At 43.8% G+C, this 17,471-nt stretch overlaps 2 protein-coding genes across 7 annotated transcripts; both read left to right on the top strand.

Moving 5' to 3' along the window:
• Window positions 1–905: 905 nt before the first annotated feature.
• On the top strand, window positions 906–6,977 carry LOC110489830 (bucky ball). 3 transcript variants are annotated; one of them, XM_036944093.1, is made up of 8 exons: window positions 906–1,357; window positions 1,759–1,938; window positions 2,187–2,377; window positions 2,462–3,253; window positions 5,032–5,791; window positions 6,025–6,063; window positions 6,401–6,496; window positions 6,656–6,977. In XM_036944093.1, the coding sequence occupies exons 1-8, from the start codon at window positions 1,351–1,353 to the stop codon at window positions 6,685–6,687; spliced, it is 2,097 nt and encodes a 698-aa protein (XP_036799988.1). In that variant the 5' UTR covers window positions 906–1,350; the 3' UTR covers window positions 6,688–6,977. The 3 variants fall into 3 exon arrangements, 2 of the variants coding, with proteins under 2 accessions (XP_036799988.1, XP_021418449.2); XR_002468627.2 differs by having other exon boundaries at window positions 909–1,357; window positions 6,025–6,120; window positions 6,405–6,496; window positions 6,656–6,712; XM_021562774.2 differs by having other exon boundaries at window positions 922–1,357; window positions 6,025–6,120.
• Window positions 6,978–7,769: 792 nt separating this feature from the next.
• On the top strand, window positions 7,770–15,589 carry LOC110489829. Of its 4 annotated transcripts, none has more exons than XM_036944091.1 (11): window positions 7,770–7,965; window positions 8,215–8,375; window positions 9,205–9,448; window positions 9,699–9,867; window positions 10,088–10,142; window positions 11,691–11,966; window positions 12,111–13,636; window positions 14,008–14,083; window positions 14,820–15,048; window positions 15,206–15,313; window positions 15,425–15,589. In XM_036944091.1, exons 1-11 carry the CDS (start codon window positions 7,884–7,886, stop codon window positions 15,451–15,453), a joined length of 2,955 nt encoding a protein of 984 aa, XP_036799986.1. In that variant the 5' UTR covers window positions 7,770–7,883; the 3' UTR covers window positions 15,454–15,589. The 4 variants fall into 4 exon arrangements, with proteins under 4 accessions (XP_036799986.1, XP_036799985.1, XP_036799984.1 ...); XM_036944090.1 differs by having other exon boundaries at window positions 7,771–7,965; window positions 9,202–9,448; XM_036944089.1 differs by having other exon boundaries at window positions 7,771–7,965; window positions 9,196–9,448.
• Window positions 15,590–17,471: the final 1,882 nt, after the last annotated feature.

The following is a 17,471-nucleotide window of genomic DNA, read 5'->3' as shown; positions in this document are numbered from 1 at the left end:
GCTTGTAAGCAGGAATCAGGAGGATAGAATTATGATCAGATTTGCCAAATGGAGGGCGAGGGAGAGCTTTGTACGTGTCTCTGTGTGTCTGGAGTAAAGATGGTCAAGAGTTTTTTGTATGACATGCTGGTAGAAATGAGGTAAAACGGATTTAAGTTTTCCTGTATTAAAGTCCCCGGCCACGAGGAGCGTCACTTCTGGGTGAGCATTATCTTGCTTGTGTAACAGTATAACTTTAGACCGTCCCCTCGTTACCCATTGCTCCACAAAAGCCGCGGCCCTTGCAGAGCAAGGGGAACCACTACTTCAAGGTCTCAGAGCAAGTGACATCACCAATTGAAATGCTATTTAGCGCACACCGCTAACTAAGCTAGCCGTTTCACATCCGTTACACTTGCTTATGGCCTTATACAGCTAGTTTAGTGTGGTCTTAGTACTTGCATCAGTTTGTGGTGGTAAATAGATATCTACGAAAAATAAAAACTCTCTTGGTAAATAAGGGGATGGGCTCTAGACCAACCTATCAGCCAATCGGGGCTCTGTATGTAAATATCTTCACATTTGTTTCCTAACACCCATGTGATCAGACTGAGCATTTCAAAGGCCAAAGGAGGCTCAGGGAAATACATTTGAAAAATATATATTTTGGAGTTATTTTCGTTAAAGAAACATACACAGTGATTTATTAGACATAAAGTGATGATTTAAAAATAAAATGACAAAGACTGCATGGGGGCTTTAAGCACGTGGAGTAATGACTAAGATTTGGGCTTTTCACATGCACAATTAATTGCTTTTGATAAAACCGCTTTATCCGCCTCCTCAATTAAAAATAGTTTGAAAATTCGAACATATATTTTATGTAAAAGAGATTAATGTTTATGAACGATGCACCATGCTGCATTGTTGACCATATGACCAAGCGGCGCAGATTAACGTTCAATTTGAGCACAGCGCGACTCCCTCACCGCCTTGCCAAATCACGTGACGGGCCATAGCCGGGTTCAACTCGAGGCAACTTAATCGAATCCCCTCAGTCCATCTTCAAATGTCTCTCCACGGCAAATGGCGCCCTCTTCTGGGAGAAAATGTCGGTGAAATGTAAAAAACAAAACAAAAAACAAATTAGGAGCACAGGTGTGATCTATAAAACTGATTGAACGGTTAGGGCAGTAGATATCCGTAGCTCAAACTATTGAAGATTAGATTTTAGTATAATTCTGAAAGAGTCTACCAAGTAAAATTACTCAGGGAAAAAAGTGTTTCCAATTGGTAGTGGTAACGTTGTGAAGTAAGGCCTCATCTCGTTTCCAGCGCTTTCATTTTGATAATCGTTGAATACATCAGAAAATGGACGGTAGGCCAATCAAATTTCCCATAGCCATGTCTATTTACCTGTCAAGTGTTCTCAAAGTTTAAATATGGATATAAATGTCACTGTAGCCTGGTCCTATATCTGTTTCTACTCTTGCCAACTCCATTGCTTTACCTGGAAACCCAACGTTGAAATTGCGTAGAATTCTACGTCGTGCAGAAATTAGCGTTTGAATCAGGAAAGTTCCCGTCGGGTTTCCAGGCAAGTCCATATCTCTAGACACAATGTCTGGCAAGAGGCTACTACCAGTGTGCACCAATTATTTGTGATTCTGAAGCTCTCTGAATGAACTGATATGATCTAAAACGTTTTTATATATATTCACACTGATTATTCATAACATAATGGAATGACAATGATTGTTCGTTTTCTTTTTAATACAGAAGGGAGCAAACACCAACAGTCGATGGAAAGCGGTCAGCAAAACCAGCGGCAGGTCAATCACCCAAGGCCCTTCTTCTATGTTCAGCCGGCTTCTCAACCTTACTACAACATGTATCATCATCACAATCAGTGGCATAATATGAATAACCCATACAACCACTATGGCTTACCTGGTTCCGGTAGGCCTACCTTTCACGTTTCTTTGTTTGTATCCCAAATCAAATGGCACCCTATTTCCTATATAGTGCTGTAGTGCACTGCTTTGGACGTGAACCTTTTAGTGCACTATATTTGCGACGTATAGTTTTTCTCAAACCATAATTTCAGTGGATTATGGATTATTAGTGTTTTATATATTTTTTTTCAGGGATGCAAATATTTTGCCGCATGGTCATTGTCTTAAAAAAAAAGCTTATGTTCTCCGCAGGAGTTTATCCCTTTGGACGTCCTAGTCCATACATGTCTGCATACCCATACATGCAGTATCCTGGTGGATATGTTGTCCCACACGCGCCACACATGCATCCAGTTGATTACAGACGCATGTATGAACCACCCCATTTCCATCTACCTCCTGTGCATGACCCCATGTTCCGCCAACAGCAACAACACCACCATGTATGTATGTATTCTTGTGCACAGATGAATAAGGCTATTTTATATATTCTCTCATTTATTAATTAGTTAATTCACCACCACCAGGATCACACCCAGAGAGAGGTGGTCTGTTCTGAGGCTCAGACGGACCCGAGTGATGCGCTCAACAAGCTCATAGAATGTCTGGACAAACTCCGGGCCAACGAGATGCAGGGTTCTGAGAAAGAGCTGGATTCCGGTGTTGTTTCACAATCTTCCGGAATATTCTCACCAGATGGGGAAAGGAAATCTTGTGAGGTGGTGGTGGGGGGAGACATACACAGTGGTCATGGAGCCTCTTGTGGTAAATTGGAAGGCAGCCAATTGCAGTCGTCGTTTCCGATGGGCAGATTGTTCAGCGTCGGTAACTCCACGACAGCAGTCTATGACGGTGAGTCAAGCCGACGCCTCGGCGGGCTGGGTAAGGAGGGCTGGGCTGTAGACTCTGACGAAGACACCCCATTGGACAGCTCATCTATTCACGAGGAGCTTGAGGAGAACCTGGACCAGCAGCAACATGCGGAGGAGTCTCTTCATCGCTGTTCTTTGGAAAGTCTTTGCCTCCAGTCTGCTGTCTTGCAGTCTGAAGACAGCCCCAGACCTGAAAACATAGACAACGAGGCAGAGGAGGACTGCACCAATCCAGATGGTACTAGTTCCACTGAGGGACCTAGGTGGCAGGGCCACTGCTCCAACCTGCTCTCCACACAGTCACTACCATCCCCCCTAGCCTCTGACTGGCAAGCCTTAGAGGACACTAAATGTGGGGAAGAAACATTTGATGTTCCAGATAGGAAAGGTCTGTCTAAACTGGATGTTGACCTTTCCTACCAGATCCTCCATCTGCCCTTTGACAAGGTAACTTTTTACTATAATTGTAATCTTTATTTTTTATTTTTAATCTGCAGTGTTTGTTGAGACCTTGTAAGCATTTCATTTAGAGGTCGACCGATTGATTTTAACAGCGATACCGATATATTGGAGAACCAAAAAAAAGCCGATACCGATTAATTGGAGAACCAAAAAAAAGCCGATACCGATTAATTGGCCAATTTTTTTGTAATTAAAAACAAAATTGTAATAATGACAATTACAACAATACTGAATTTTAACTTAATATAATACATCAATAAAAATCTATTTAGCCTCAAATAAATAATGAAACATTTGGTTTAAATATTGCAATAACAGTGTTGGAGAATAAAGTAAAAGTGCAATATGTGCCATGTAAAAAAGCTAACGTTTAAGTTCCTTGCTCAGAACATGAGAACATATTTAAGCTGGTGGTTCCTTTTAACATGAGACTTCAATATTCCAAGGTAAGAGGTTTTAGGTTGTAGTTAATATAGTATTTATAGGACTATTTCACTCTATACCATTTGTATTTCATCTATCTTTGACTATTGGATGTTCTTATAGGAACTTTAGTATTGCCAGTGTGACAGTATAGCTTCCGTCCCTCTCCTCGCTCCTACCTGGGCTCGAACCAGGAACACATCGACAACAGCCACCCTCGAAGCAGTGTTACCCATCGCTCCACAAAACCCTTGCAGATCAAGGGGAACAACTACTCCACGTCTTAAAGCGGGTGAAGTTTGAAACGCTATTAGCGCGCACCCCGCTAACCATTTTACATCGGTTACACCAGCCTAATCTCGGGAGTTGATAGGCTTGAAGTCATAAACAGCGCAATGCTTGAAGCAGAGCGAAGAGCTGCTGGCAAAACGCACGAAAGTGCTGTTTGAATGAATACTTACGTGCCTGCTGCTGCCTACCACCGCTCAGTCATACTGCTCTATCAAATCATAGACTTAATTATAATATAATAACACACAGAAATACGAGCCTTTGGTCATTAATATGGTCGAATCCGGAAATTATCATTTCGAAAACAAAACGTTTGATAACGTTTATTATTATCGCATATACCCTGACTCTGCGTGCAATGAACGCAAGAGAAGTGACACAATTTCACCTGGTTAATATTGCCTGCTAACCTGGATTTCTTTCAGCTAAATATGCAGGCTTAAATGTATACTTCTGTGTATTGATTTTAAGAAAGGCATTGATGTTTATGGTTAGGTACACGTTGGCGCAACGACAGTCCTTTTTCCGAGAATGCGCACCGTATCGATTATATGCAACGCAGGACACGCTAGATAAACTAGTAATATCATGAACCGTGTAGGTAACTAGTGATTATGATTGTTACTTTATAAGATAAGTTTAATGCTAGCTAGCAACTTACCTTGGCTTCTTACTGCATTCGCGTAAGAGGTAGGCTCCTCGTGGAGTGCAATGAGAGGCAGGTGGTAGTGTTGGACTAACGTTAGTTAACTGTAAGGTTGCAAGATTGAATCCCGGAGCTGACCAGGTAAAAATCTGTCGTTCTGCCCCAGAACAAGGCAGTTGACACACTGTTCCTAGGCCGTCATTGAAAATAAGAATGTGTTCTTAACTAACTTGCCTAGTTAAATAAATGTATAAAAATAAATCTGCCAAATCGGTGTTCAAAAATACTGATTTCCAATTGTTATGAAAACTTGAAATCAGCCATTCCGAATAATCGGTCGACCTCTAGTTTCATTGTATTCTCTATATTATGGCAAACTTTAATTGGATTTAATTTGGACAAGGTTCTGACAGCTGGAGCTCTGCAGAAGGACTGCTCTGCCAGCTCCAGCTCTGCTCTGCTGTGTGGAGACCTCCAGGCTTCCCTGTCCTCCAGCCGGATCACTACCACCTCCTCCCCAGCCTGTCACCACTACTACTCCTACTACTGCCCCCCACAGACAGCCCATGGAAGGCTCAGTGTCCTCAGTCCCTCCCTAGATGAGCTCTCGTCCCGAGAGGAGATGTTCTCCACCGACCTGGAGGACATGGATCGGTTTCCCAGAAGCTCCGTCTACGCAGGGAGGAGGTTCCCTGCGGAGGTCGAGCACCTCAGAGAGCCAGGGGTCAAGAAAGTCTGTCCTAAGTCCAAGAAGCTTTTGTGCGCCTGCTGTGGCTCGAGCCTGTTGAAAGGAGGGGCGAGCAGGGTTAAAGTTCATCACAGCCCGAGGGTGTACGCTGATGATGAGGCGGGGGATTCTGATGACGTTGTCGAGCAGGAACAACAGTCTGCAAGGACGCGTGATGAGAGCGCGCACCCCACTAGGGTGGTCGTGCAGAAGCACTCTGTCCCCAAGAAACACCAGCCTCTACACATCCAACAGCATCCCAAACCCAGCTGTAAGAGAGGCCAGTGTAGAGCGGCTGTCGGACCAGAGGAGGAGGAGGAGCAGCAGCAGGAGGAACCAGAGATGGTGCTGGTGAGATCAGAGCTGGAGTATTATGAAGGCCATGTGGTGGAAGGTGGGCATGATGCAGGGGATAACGAACACAGGACATGCAAAGGTAAGTATTCTTTGTAAAAAATAGATTCACTAGAATGGGCGTAGAACCTCCGACCGTTGCAATTTGATTAGTAAACTAATGGGTTCACTCTAATGGCCCCAAGTATGCCCATTAGGGCATCATTGACTTAAATATGGACTCATAGGAACATCGTACTACTCATGCATTATTGGGGCCAGAGTTGGCTGATTTTGATTTCCCTGTACACTAAACCATAGATCTGCTCTCTCTAGATGGACTATGCAGAGAGGGCATTGAGACTTCAGAACCGGGTAGGTGGGAGAGGGGTAGGGCCAAGCCCAGACGAAAACCACATGCCTCACTGCAAGGTAATATAAACCAATCCCGATCAATAGATTTTAATGGATGTTCTTTAGCTGTCCAAAGTATCTACAGCATTGACCTGGGGCCATGTGTCAAGAATCTGAGTAGGAGTGCTGAGCTATGATCAGGTGTCCGTCCCCCCCCCCCCCCCCCATGTAACCTTCTTCGTTGTGATCCAAAATGCAAAACGGACCCTAAATCAACACTCAAACGCCTGACGCGTATGACTTCAGATGTGTTTTCTATGAATGTGAGAGCGTAATGTTCAGGTCTGGTTGTTTTCAGAAAGACTGGCACTGAGGAAAGCTCTGTGGAAGCCATTGGTGTACCAGAGAGTGCGAGATGAGGAAGAGGAGCCAACACGATGTCACAGGGGAAAAGGTAATGTTTTTTTCTTCAATCTTCTGCTGTTTTTTCACTATTGCCAATACTTGGTTGCATCCTAAATTGAACCCTAATTCCCTTTTTATAGTGCATTAAGACCTTGCTGTGTTATGTTGGTGTATGAATCTTTTTCTAATTTTCTTCTGCTTCTTCCAGGGTCCACCAAGAGAGGAGACACAAGATGTTAATGTCACACCATTGATCAAATAAAATGGCACAGAAAAAGAGCACTTAGTAGATTGCACAATATAGATGGACACTTTTATTTTTTGGGGTGATAAACCAAGGAGACTTGGTTGAAGTCTCCTTGGCTAATAAAGTACACTTTCAGGAGGTCCATAGACACAGCCTGTTAGCTAGCACTGTACTGTATTCTTTGGGGGTTAAATACCTACTTATTCACCAGCACAGGGTTGGTGGCTTTGAAATGTTGATTTGCGTGACCAGTGTGTGCATTATTAAAAGGAATTTCATTGTACCTGGCTGTGGTTTATTACACCTGTTAGTAAGTGTTCATATGGTTTGGAATTATAACAATTTTACGCTAGAAAATTATAGAACTCGATAAATGGCAAATATTAGACTACTTGACATGAGACAATGCTATTGCCATGTAGGATTTTGTCAGTCGGCCATAGCAGTTAAGTTGCTGACAGTCTAATTTAGACTATGATTGCAAATTACAGTTACTGCTTTCAATTACTGATGTGCAAGCTAGTTTTCGTTAGCTTTATACATTTACTGGTAATGATGCAAGTGAAAACAACGGGCGAGATTGTTTTGCATGGCCTGGTGCCCCGGTGCCTGGAGATTTAATTTAAGGACCAATGGAATGTTCTAAAATACCAAACTCAGCCCACCTGTGGCACCTGGTCATGCAAAAGAAACTTGCCCAATGAGCGCCATCAAATGTATTTATAAAGCGCTTCTTACATCAGCTGATATCTCAAAGTGCTGTACAGAGACCCAGCCTAAAACAGCAAGCAATGCAGGTGTAGAAGCATGGTGGCTAGTAAAAACTCCCCTAGAAAGGCCAGAACCGAGGAATAAATCTAGAGAGGAACCAGGCTATGAGGGGTGGCCATTCCTCTTCTGGCTGGGCCGGGTGGAGATTATAACAGAACATGGCCAAGATGTTCAAATTTTCATAGATGACCAGCAGGGGCAAATAATAATCAGTGGTTGTCGAGGGTGCAACAGGTCAGCACCTCAGCAGTAAATGTCAGGTGGCTTTTCATAGCCGATCATTGAGAGTATCTCTACCGCCATTACGACAACCCCTTTTACGAGTTTATTGGGTAGCTGGGTGAACGGAATCAGGTGCACCTTGTATAATTAGTACAGCTCATCGGTTCTTTAAAAAAATATATCCAAAACGTGGTCAATGGCCCAACCCTCTTCAATTCCCTATTTAATTCCCATCACGCCTGCATACTGGTTCCTAGATAGTTATATTCGTTTTGCGAGTACGTAAAATCTGTTCATTGCCTGCCTCTTCCCCCCCAATTTTAGCGCAATAATTTAAAGAGCTTAGTGTTCTTAAAGCCTTTGTGTGCTTAGACATACTTTCAAAAGCCTTTGACAATTCAGTCAAACAAATATACATGGTAAACTGTAGAAAATACCAACACTGATTGATGAGATGAGGAAGTGGAACTGAATTGTGTAGGAAATGTCCAACTCTTCACCCTGCGTTTTGTTTAATTCTCCTACAGATATGGAAACAACCGCGTCTACAGCACAGCATGCATTTGGAGCGGGCCCTCGTGGGCCCAATCCAGCCCATGGACCTCAACCGGGCCCGGGCCCCCGACACCCAGGTCACCCTGGACCTTACGGAGTTCCACGTCCAGAGGACCAGCCCCCACACCAGCAAGTAAGCATTTATTGCAAGTGAATGTAGCGGATGTTTGTTGGAATTTCCTTCTGTGTTAATAGTTACGAAGTTCCTCCCTTGTGAGACTTGGGTATAGTCATTAGTCTTAGTCCGTTGCTAAACTCAATGTAAAACCTTTTACAACATTTTAAATTGGACAAATTCCGTAATCGTTATTGCAATGGAAACTAACTGCGCAAACAAGGGGGGACATAATTAAATTTGTCCAACAAACTCGTTTTCGCTTTACAATGTTTTGCGTCAATCTGTAATGAATACACACACCTCTGGTAGGCCTCCCCGCTTTGTTCCTTTAGTTTAGAGTAAACAAATGTTTTCTGTTGAAAAACATTTGCAACTAAATGTTTTAGAATGGAATCAAACTAATGAATACAACAGGATTACCATTCAGGGTTTCAATCCCACCTGTCACAAATTAACTGGGATGTATTTGTTAATCGAATTCTGTGTGGGAACAGTACTCCAAAAAGATAATGTCCTGCAACAAATGCATGATTCTATTATACAAATAACGGTTTTTAACATTTTGCAACCGACTATTTATTTGACCTTTTCCTTAACTAGGCAAGTCAGTTCTGCTCCGTTCATTGTTCTTCTCAAAGGGGCAGAATGACAGATTATTTATTACCTTGTCAGCTCGGTTACTTGTCCAACGCTCTAACCACTAGGCTACCTGCCGCTTGCACAATGTTGCGCAACGGAATCTGACTAAATACACCCAAGGCAAGAGAATGTCATTGAACTGTGTACACTAATATGTATCCTGTGAATATTAAAAAAATCTACTTTGTCATTTGAGCACCAGCAGCCCCATCACCACATCCAGCACAGCAGACCATTCTTCTACATACACCCTTCCCAGCCATTCCCTTCCCAGCCATTCCCTTCCCAGCCATTCCCTTCCCAGCCATTCCCTTCCCAGCCATTCCCTTCCCAGCCATTCCCTTCCCAGCCATTCCCTTCCCAGCCATTCCCTTCCCAGCTTTACCCCTCTGCTCTACCCTATCAGTGGCCCATGCCATACAACCCTTACTGCGGCTTCCCTGGGATGGGTAAGTACCATGGAGGTATTGACCTCCTAAATGTGTATGTAAGTACCATGGAGGTATTGACCTCCTAAATGGCACCCTATTATTACACTAATGGCACACATACCTATACATAGTACACGACTTTTGACCAGGGTCTATAAGGTCCACGTTAACACTTTACAGATTTAAGTGTCATGTAGGTCATGTGTTAGTTGAATTGTCACTTAAAATAAAGCTGGACACCATGTTTGAATTAAAATCTATTTGTCAGGAGGTTATGGTATGATGATGCCGAGTCCCTTCCAGCCCAGTCCCTACATGGAGCCTCCGGGTTACATCCTACCCCACTCTCAGCTCCACCTGGCGGACTACAGGCGTATGATCAACCCCCACTACCACACTACCCACTACCCACAGACCATGGCTTACCATGCACGCAGGTTGTTTGTAGTATTTTATATAAGTTCACATTGCTTTCATTACCAATGTCGTATGCCAAGCCAATGATTGTGTGAAATAGACCAAACAAAGAATTCTGAAACATCAGTATACCATACAATGCATTAACACCTTCATATGTCAAAGCTTTTTAGATGCTACCTCAAATCACCTCATACATACTAATAATAATGGATACATGTCTATGACTGATGCCCACAGGTTCCGCTACCAGCACAATGCCCCAGCCACCAGCAGGGAGATGATCAACTCTGAGGTATTGTGCTTTCGGAAAGTATTCAGACCCTTTGACTTTCTCCACATTTTGTTACATTACAACCTTATTCTAAAGTTGACTATTTTTTTTACCATTTACACACAATACCCCATAAGAAAGCAAAACAGTGTTTTTAGAAATATTTGCTAATTTATAAAAAGATTACGTTTGCAAAAATATTCAGACCCTTTACTCAACTTTGTTGAAGCACCTTTGGCAGCGATTACAGCCTTACGTATGACACTACAAGCTTTGCACACCTGTTTTTCGGGAGTGTCTGCCTTCGCTGCAGATCCCCTCAAGCTCTGTCAGGTTGGATGGGGGGCATTGCTGCACATCTGTTTTCATGTCTCTCCAGAGTAGTTCGCTCGGGTTCAAGTCCGGGCTCTGGCTGGGCAGCTCAAGGACATTCAGAGACTTGTACAGAAACCACTCATGCGGTGTCTTGGCTGTGTGCTTAGGGTCGTTGTCCTATTGGGGCGAAGGTTCACCCTCTAGTCTGAGAACCTGCTCCAGAGCGCTCAGGACTTCATTAAGTCTGTCTGTACTTCGCTCCTTCATCTTTCCCTCGATCCTGACTTGTCTCCCAGTCCCTGCTGCTGAAAAACATGCCCACAGCATGCTGCTTCCACCACTATGCGTCACTGTAGGGATGGGGCCTGGTTTCCTCCAGATGTGACGCTTGGCATTCAGGCCGACGTTTTCCATCTTGGTTTCATCAGACCAGAGAATCTTGTTTCTCATGGTCTTAGTCCTTTAGGTTCCCTTGGCAAATTCCAAGCGCGCTATCTGCAGAAATTGTTGTCCTTCTCCCATCTCCACAAAGGAACTCTGGGGCTCTTTTGGGGATCATCGGGTTCTTGGTCACCTCCCTGACCATGGCCCTTCTCCCCTGATTTCTCAGTTTGGCTGGGTGGACAGCTCTAGGAAGAGTCTTGGTGGTTCCCAACTTCCATTTAAGAATGATGGAGGCCACTGTTCTTGGGACCTTCAATGCTGCAGAAATGTTTTGGTACCCTTCCCCAGATCTGTGCCTCGACACAATCCAGTCTCGGAGTTCTACCGACAATTCCTTTGGCCTCTTGGCTTGGCTTTCCCTTTGACATGCACTGTCTACTGTGGGACCTTATATAGACAGGTGTGTGTGCCTTTCCAAATGTCGAGTCAATTGAATTTACCACAGGTGGACTCCAATCAAGTTGTAGAAACATCTCAAGGATGATCAATGGAAACTGGAATCGCCTGAGCACAAATTGAGTTTCATAGCAAAGGGTCTGAACTTATGTAAATGTTTTTTTTAATAAAGCAAACATTTCTAAACCAGGTTTTGCTTTTTTATGGGGTGTTGTGTGTAGATTGCGGAGTATTTTTATTTAATCCGTTTTAGAAAAGGGTTGTAAAGTCAACAGATCTGAATACTTTCCGAAGGCACTGTGGCTGCACATTATCCATATGTACAATGTACCTATATGTATTATGTTGCACATCTTAATTCAGTGTTTATTTTGTATACAGCAGTACTAAGACAATATTCCCCTTTTATCCTAGGTACAGACTGAGCCCACATTAGGAGCAGCACGCTCTGACCCCAAACTCTCTAATGCTGACTCGTCTATGAAAAGTAATGTCCAAACCAACTCTGAATCTGGCAGCGACACCAGTTGCACAGCTGCCCAGTCACTATCCCCAGCCTCTGCTGTGCAGGAGGTGATGTCTAAATCAGCAGCTTACGAGGATGTTGTATTGGCACCCACCCCCAACAACACTCCTATTTCCACCAGGTCTGCTGCACCCCAGAAGGGCAGCTTTGTGTTCCAGACAGAGGTGATGTGAATTTGTCATTCATATTTATCCCCTGTACTGTTCCTGGTGTTCTGTTTCTCTATATTTTCTGTGTCTTGTAATGAGTTTATGACGCAAGGCAAATTTGTGTAAACTGACAAAATACCATCCTATCTTTTATCTTAGGTGGAGGAGTTGAGGCTGGAGTGCCGCAGCACGCCCACAGGGTTAAATATCCTCCACTCCCATGAGACATCTGAACTGTGCACCGCCCACAGTGTGTCTGCGACCGATGAAGACTTGGTACAGCTCTGCTCTTCCTCCTCCCTCCACCACCACAAGGTCTCACAGGGCAGGATGCTCCATGGCCAGGAGGGGATGGGTTTGGTTGGGGAGGAGGGGGATCAGTGTCTCCAGCAAGCCTGCACGGATATACTTCTAATGGAGGGAGCATGCTCGAGTGGCAGACCAGATAACTTCCTTGCTCTTGACGATTGCAACGCATTCATGGCGAAAACACTGTCCGAACGACCAGGGAATTCTGAATCCGATATGGACTACAGAGTGGTGGTCCAAAGCCACACTGCAGATGCTCCTCAATTTACAAGTGATGACGGAGAACTGAGTGGGAACGGCTCCAAGAGTGTCTATTTTAAGATCCTCCACCTGCCCTTTGACATGGAGTACTTAGAAGAGCTGAGGAAGATTGAGGCGTCTGTGTGGTCGGCGTCTCTGGCACCGTACGTCCCCTCAGCAGAGTTTATGATCCAGCAGGGCCTGATGGAGCCACACAGGGAGGCACTGAGCCCTGTGGTCGTGGAGGAAGTCCCCATGGTGGAGGAAGTCCCCATGGTGGAGGAAGTCCCCATGGTGGAGGAGGTCCCCACGGTTGAGGTCCCTGGGGCGGAGAAGGTCCCCATAGCTGAGGTGGTCTCTCTAGTGGAGGGAGTCCCCATTGCGGAGAGCCCTTCGAATGAAAATGTTTTATTGGCAGAGATGGTCCCCAATGTGATGGAGGTACCTGCAATATCCAGTCCTAACAAAACGGACAATGCGCCCAAGTCTCCAGAGACCAGTCAAAAGAGGGGTGCGGTGAGTGACCTTGATCATCAGGATACCTCCTTTGGGAGGTTACCCACGTACCGTCCCTCAACTAGCTGGCTGGGCGACTTTGGCAACGTCTACTATCACAGCAAGATGCCTTCTGATGTTGAGGAGCAGCGCAAGATCCTCAGAGGCAGCCCACTTAAGGTGTCTAGCCCCAAACGGAAACCAAACCATGACCAAGAGCCTAAAGATCCTCGTGTTTCAGTCACTACAACCGCTCCACTCAGGCTTAAGGGAGAGGGATGCAGACCCGGAGACAAGGTTGACAGGAGGAGCCACTCTGATCAAGAGTTCTGTGCTAACCGGACCTTCAATGTGAACACGGTGACCCCTGGTGGCCACAAAAGGGAGCGCATCTGTGCCAGATGTTTGACGACAAAATGCAGAGTGAACAAGAGACCTGGCAGTCCAGGACCAGGCCTGGATGCTCTGATTGTAAAACGACAAGGGGTCCCCATTCCACCATGGGAGGAATATATCCTAGCCCAGACTTGTGCAGCCTGCAAAAGCCTTGCCCGGAGGCGGGTAACGAGGAAAGGTTCCGGTTCAGATGTTCCCAGCGGACCACAAAACGAAGAGACGGAGGGTGAGACCTCTGAGAACAGGTATTGTTTGTGGCATGGCACATTCTATGCTTTCGGACTTTGGATTATGCCTTGTACAGTATGTTGCACTTGGGACTAAGGTTCAATCTGCATTTGTACATAGCATATGTACAGAGCCTTGTCATGTTCAATGTTCTCTACATACACAGTACTCTAAATACCCCAAGTCAAGCTGAAAAGAACACAAGATGAGAAATTGCTTTCAGCATTCAAACCAAGGTGGGGTTAGAACTTTAAAGCCAATGATTTCAATTGTCGCTTTGCAGACAGAACCTTATTGTCCCAAGCTCTCAATTAGTATTTTTGTCTGCTGCTGGTTTGACATGAAATGTTCCTGCCGTAATGACATGAAATATCAATCTACCTAACAGTTCTTGTCGGGCAGGACCGGGGCCCAAACTGAGGGACCCCAGGAGGCCTCAGTCCTCCATGAAGCGCCACTCTGAGGCAAGTACTGCACACTGTTGTACATGACACATTATTTGATATAGTGCACTACTTTTGACTAGGGCCAACCTATACACTTTCTATGCTTCCATTAAGTTTGTTTTTTACTTCCTGTTTTATATACCAGCTGAAAATACCACATCTTTGTTTTAATGGTGCTATGATTCTCCACACTATACTTGCTTGTTTTCGTCAAACTGAATTTAGGCAAACTATTAGAATTTTAGCAACCAGAAAATGGTCAGTGGTTGGAAGAAGTATCCAATTGTCATGACTTGAGTAAAAGTGAAAGTCACCTGGTAAAATGGAGTAAGTATTGTGTTTAAAATATACTTGAGTATCAAAGTGTATATATCACTTCACATTCCTTATTAAGCAAACAATTATTTACAGATAGCCAGGGGCACACCAACACTCAGACATAATTTACAAACTAAGCATTTGTCTTTAGGGATTCTGGCAGATCTGAGGTAGTAGGGATGTTCTCTAAACAAGCATGATTGGACCAATTTCCTGTCAATGTAATGATTACTTTTGGGTGTCAGGGAAAATGGATGGAGTAAAATGTACATGACTTTCTTTAGGAATGTAATGAAGTAAAAGTTGTCAAATACCCTAAACTACATAAGTAGGACTTAGTGTTTTTACTTAAGTACTTTACACCACTGGAAATGTGGTGCCTTTTCTGCAGTGCACCTTTTTTTTAAGTGGTCAAATACATTCTTGATCCATCCAGAAGTGTCCCATGGGTCCACACTCAAAACTGAGGGAGAAGAACTGTTCCTGTGAAGAGCCCCATCGGCCCCCCGCTGCTGTGTTGGGGGGGCCGCGCCGCCATCCCCATGGCGATGTCATCAGGGAGCGAAATGAGGAGAACCTTGGCGTGTGCGTCTCTGTCCCACTTCAGGACAAATGGAGAAACCAGGACCAGGACCAATGCTACCTCGCGGCACAGAAATCTCAAGGTAAGCCCAAAGCATTATTGATGTAATGTGTAAACCAGTTTTAGCCTGTATTGGTTGCATAGAGCATTTAAAACATTTGACAGTTGCTATATTTAAGGTTATTTGAACATTTGCGTTGAAATGTTTGACTAATGGCCCTTTCATTTTGTTCCTACAGAGAAGTTGTGGAAAGCGGCTTTGTCCAACCCTGACAACACTGAAAGTAATATTAAGCTCGGACCCAGAGACTTGATTAAACAGAAGAAACGCATTTCTCAATCACAAGGTAGTCCTCTACTGTAAAAACCCTGCTGTACTGTGTGTAAAACACTTTTAGCAGCTTTTGAAATGTTATGTTGCCTTTCTGTTAAATTGCAACATTTTATTCCCCCCTCAGGACTTCACAGAAAAGACACAAGATGCTAATTTTTTTCACGTGCACATTGTAACAAGTGAAGTAAATGCACTTTTATTGTTATCCTCTACACTTACGAATTAACTCTTAAAGCTCACCATGTATGTACTCACTATTTATGAAATGTACAATAAACACTTGACTACAGTGCTTGTCTTGGTTTGCTTCTCCATGGGGACAGTAAAGGGCTGTGTACATGTGTATACAGTACCAGTTAAGTTTGGACACCTACTTATGCAAGAGTTTTTGTTTACTTGTACTATTTTCTACATTGTAGAGATGGTGACGACATCAAAATCATGAAATAATACATGGTATCATGTAGTAACAAATGTTAAATTAATCAATATTTGAGATTCTTCAAAGTAGCCATTCTTTGCCTTGACAGCTTTGCACACTCATGGCATTCACTCAACCAGCTTCATGAAGAATGCTTTTCCAACAGTCTTGAAGGAGTTCCCACATGCTGAGCACTTGTTGGCTGCGTTTCCTTCACTCTGCGGTCCAACTCATCCCAAACCATCTCAATTGGGTTGAGGTCGGCTGATGCAGCACACCATCACTCTCCTTGGTCAAAAAGCCCTTACACAGCCTGATGGTGTACTGGGTCATTGTCCTGTTGAAAAACAAATGATAGTCCCACTAAGTGCAAACCAGATGGGATGGCTTATCACTGTAGAATGTTGTGGTAGCCATACTGATTTCGTCAGACTTGAATTCTAAATTAATCAGACTTACCAGCAAAGCACCATCAGACTTCAGTCCTTTGCGGTGGTAACTACACATGCAGAGATCTGTTAACCTACTTTGCGTCTCAAAGACATGGCGGTTGGAATCACTCATCCAACCAAAGGACTGATTTCGACAGGTCTAAAGTCTGCTCCAGCTTCTTGGCCCAAGCACGTCTCTTCTTATTGGTGTCCTTTAGTAGTGGTGTCTTTGCAGCAGTTCAACCATGAAGGCCTGATTTCATGTAGTTTCTGAACAGTTAACGGTCAGATGGTTCTGTTTCTTGAACTCTAGCATTTATTTGGGCTGCAATCTGAGGTGCAGTTAACTCAACTTATCCTCTGCAGAAGAGGTAACTCGGTCTGTTCTGTGGCGGTCCTCATGTGAGCCAGTTTCATAGCGCTTGATGGTTTTTGCGACTGCACTTGAAGAAACTTTCCAAGTATTTCATGTTATAAAGTAACGGACTGTTTTATTTGCTTATTTGTGCTGTTCTTGCCATAATATGGACTTTACCAAATAGGGCTTTCTTCTGTATACTACCCCTACCTTGTCACAACACAACTGATTGGTTCAAGGAAAGCAATTCCACAAAATAACTTACGGCACGCCTGTTAATTGAAATGCATTCCAGGTGACTACCTCAACCTGGTTGAGAGAATGCCAATAGCATGCAAAGGATAGCTACTTTGAAGAATATATTTTGTTTTTAACACTTTTTGCTTACATGATTTCATATTTTTGATGTCTTCACTATTCCACAATGTAGAAAATTGTTTAAAAAAATAAAAACCTGGAATGAGTAGGTGTCAACTTTAGGGGGTGTGTGTAATATACACACATGACCTTGGCCTCTGATTTGCTGAGGGAACCTATAATCTTCCCAGAAATAACTTTTTCTGATACCTACAAATTCCTCTTAAAACATCTACCTACATTTGAAAATGCTAAACCTTCCATGTTTGATGGATGTATCAAAATATGTCCAACCACACAGCCAAACATATCTCGTCTGACTTTTCAAACACCATTTATTTATATAGCCCTTCTTACATCAGCTGATATCTCAAAGTGCTGTACAGAAACCCAGCCTAAAACCCCAAACAGCAAGCAATGCAGGTGTCAAAGCACAGTGGCTAGGAAAAACTCCCTAGAAAGGACAAAACCTAGGAAGAAACCTAGAGAGGAACCAGGCTATGAGGGGTGGCCAGTATAACAGAACATGGCCAAGATGTTCAAATGTCCATAAATGACCAGCATGGTCAAATAATAATCACACCCTAAACGGATGCCAATAAGG

This window comes from Oncorhynchus mykiss, chromosome 15 (assembly GCF_013265735.2).
Source record: "Oncorhynchus mykiss isolate Arlee chromosome 15, USDA_OmykA_1.1, whole genome shotgun sequence".
NCBI lineage: Eukaryota > Metazoa > Chordata > Actinopteri > Salmoniformes > Salmonidae > Oncorhynchus > Oncorhynchus mykiss.
This window is presented reverse-complemented; position numbering and strand designations above follow the sequence as displayed.

Coding starts and splice junctions, on each gene's coding strand:
- LOC110489829 (XM_036944089.1), top strand. CDS start 7,884: ATGGCCCAACCCTCTTCAATTCCCTATTTAATTCCCATCACGCCTGCA. Junction 7,966..8,214: donor TAGTTATATTCGTTTTGCGA/GTACGTAAAATC, acceptor ATTCTCCTACAG/ATATGGAAACAACCGCGTCT. Junction 15,049..15,205: donor CGCGGCACAGAAATCTCAAG/GTAAGCCCAAAG, acceptor TTGTTCCTACAG/AGAAGTTGTGGAAAGCGGCT.
- LOC110489830 (XM_021562774.2), top strand. Junction 3,254..5,031: donor TCCATCTGCCCTTTGACAAG/GTAACTTTTTAC, acceptor AATTTGGACAAG/GTTCTGACAGCTGGAGCTCT. Junction 5,792..6,024: donor CGAACACAGGACATGCAAAG/GTAAGTATTCTT, acceptor TGCTCTCTCTAG/ATGGACTATGCAGAGAGGGC.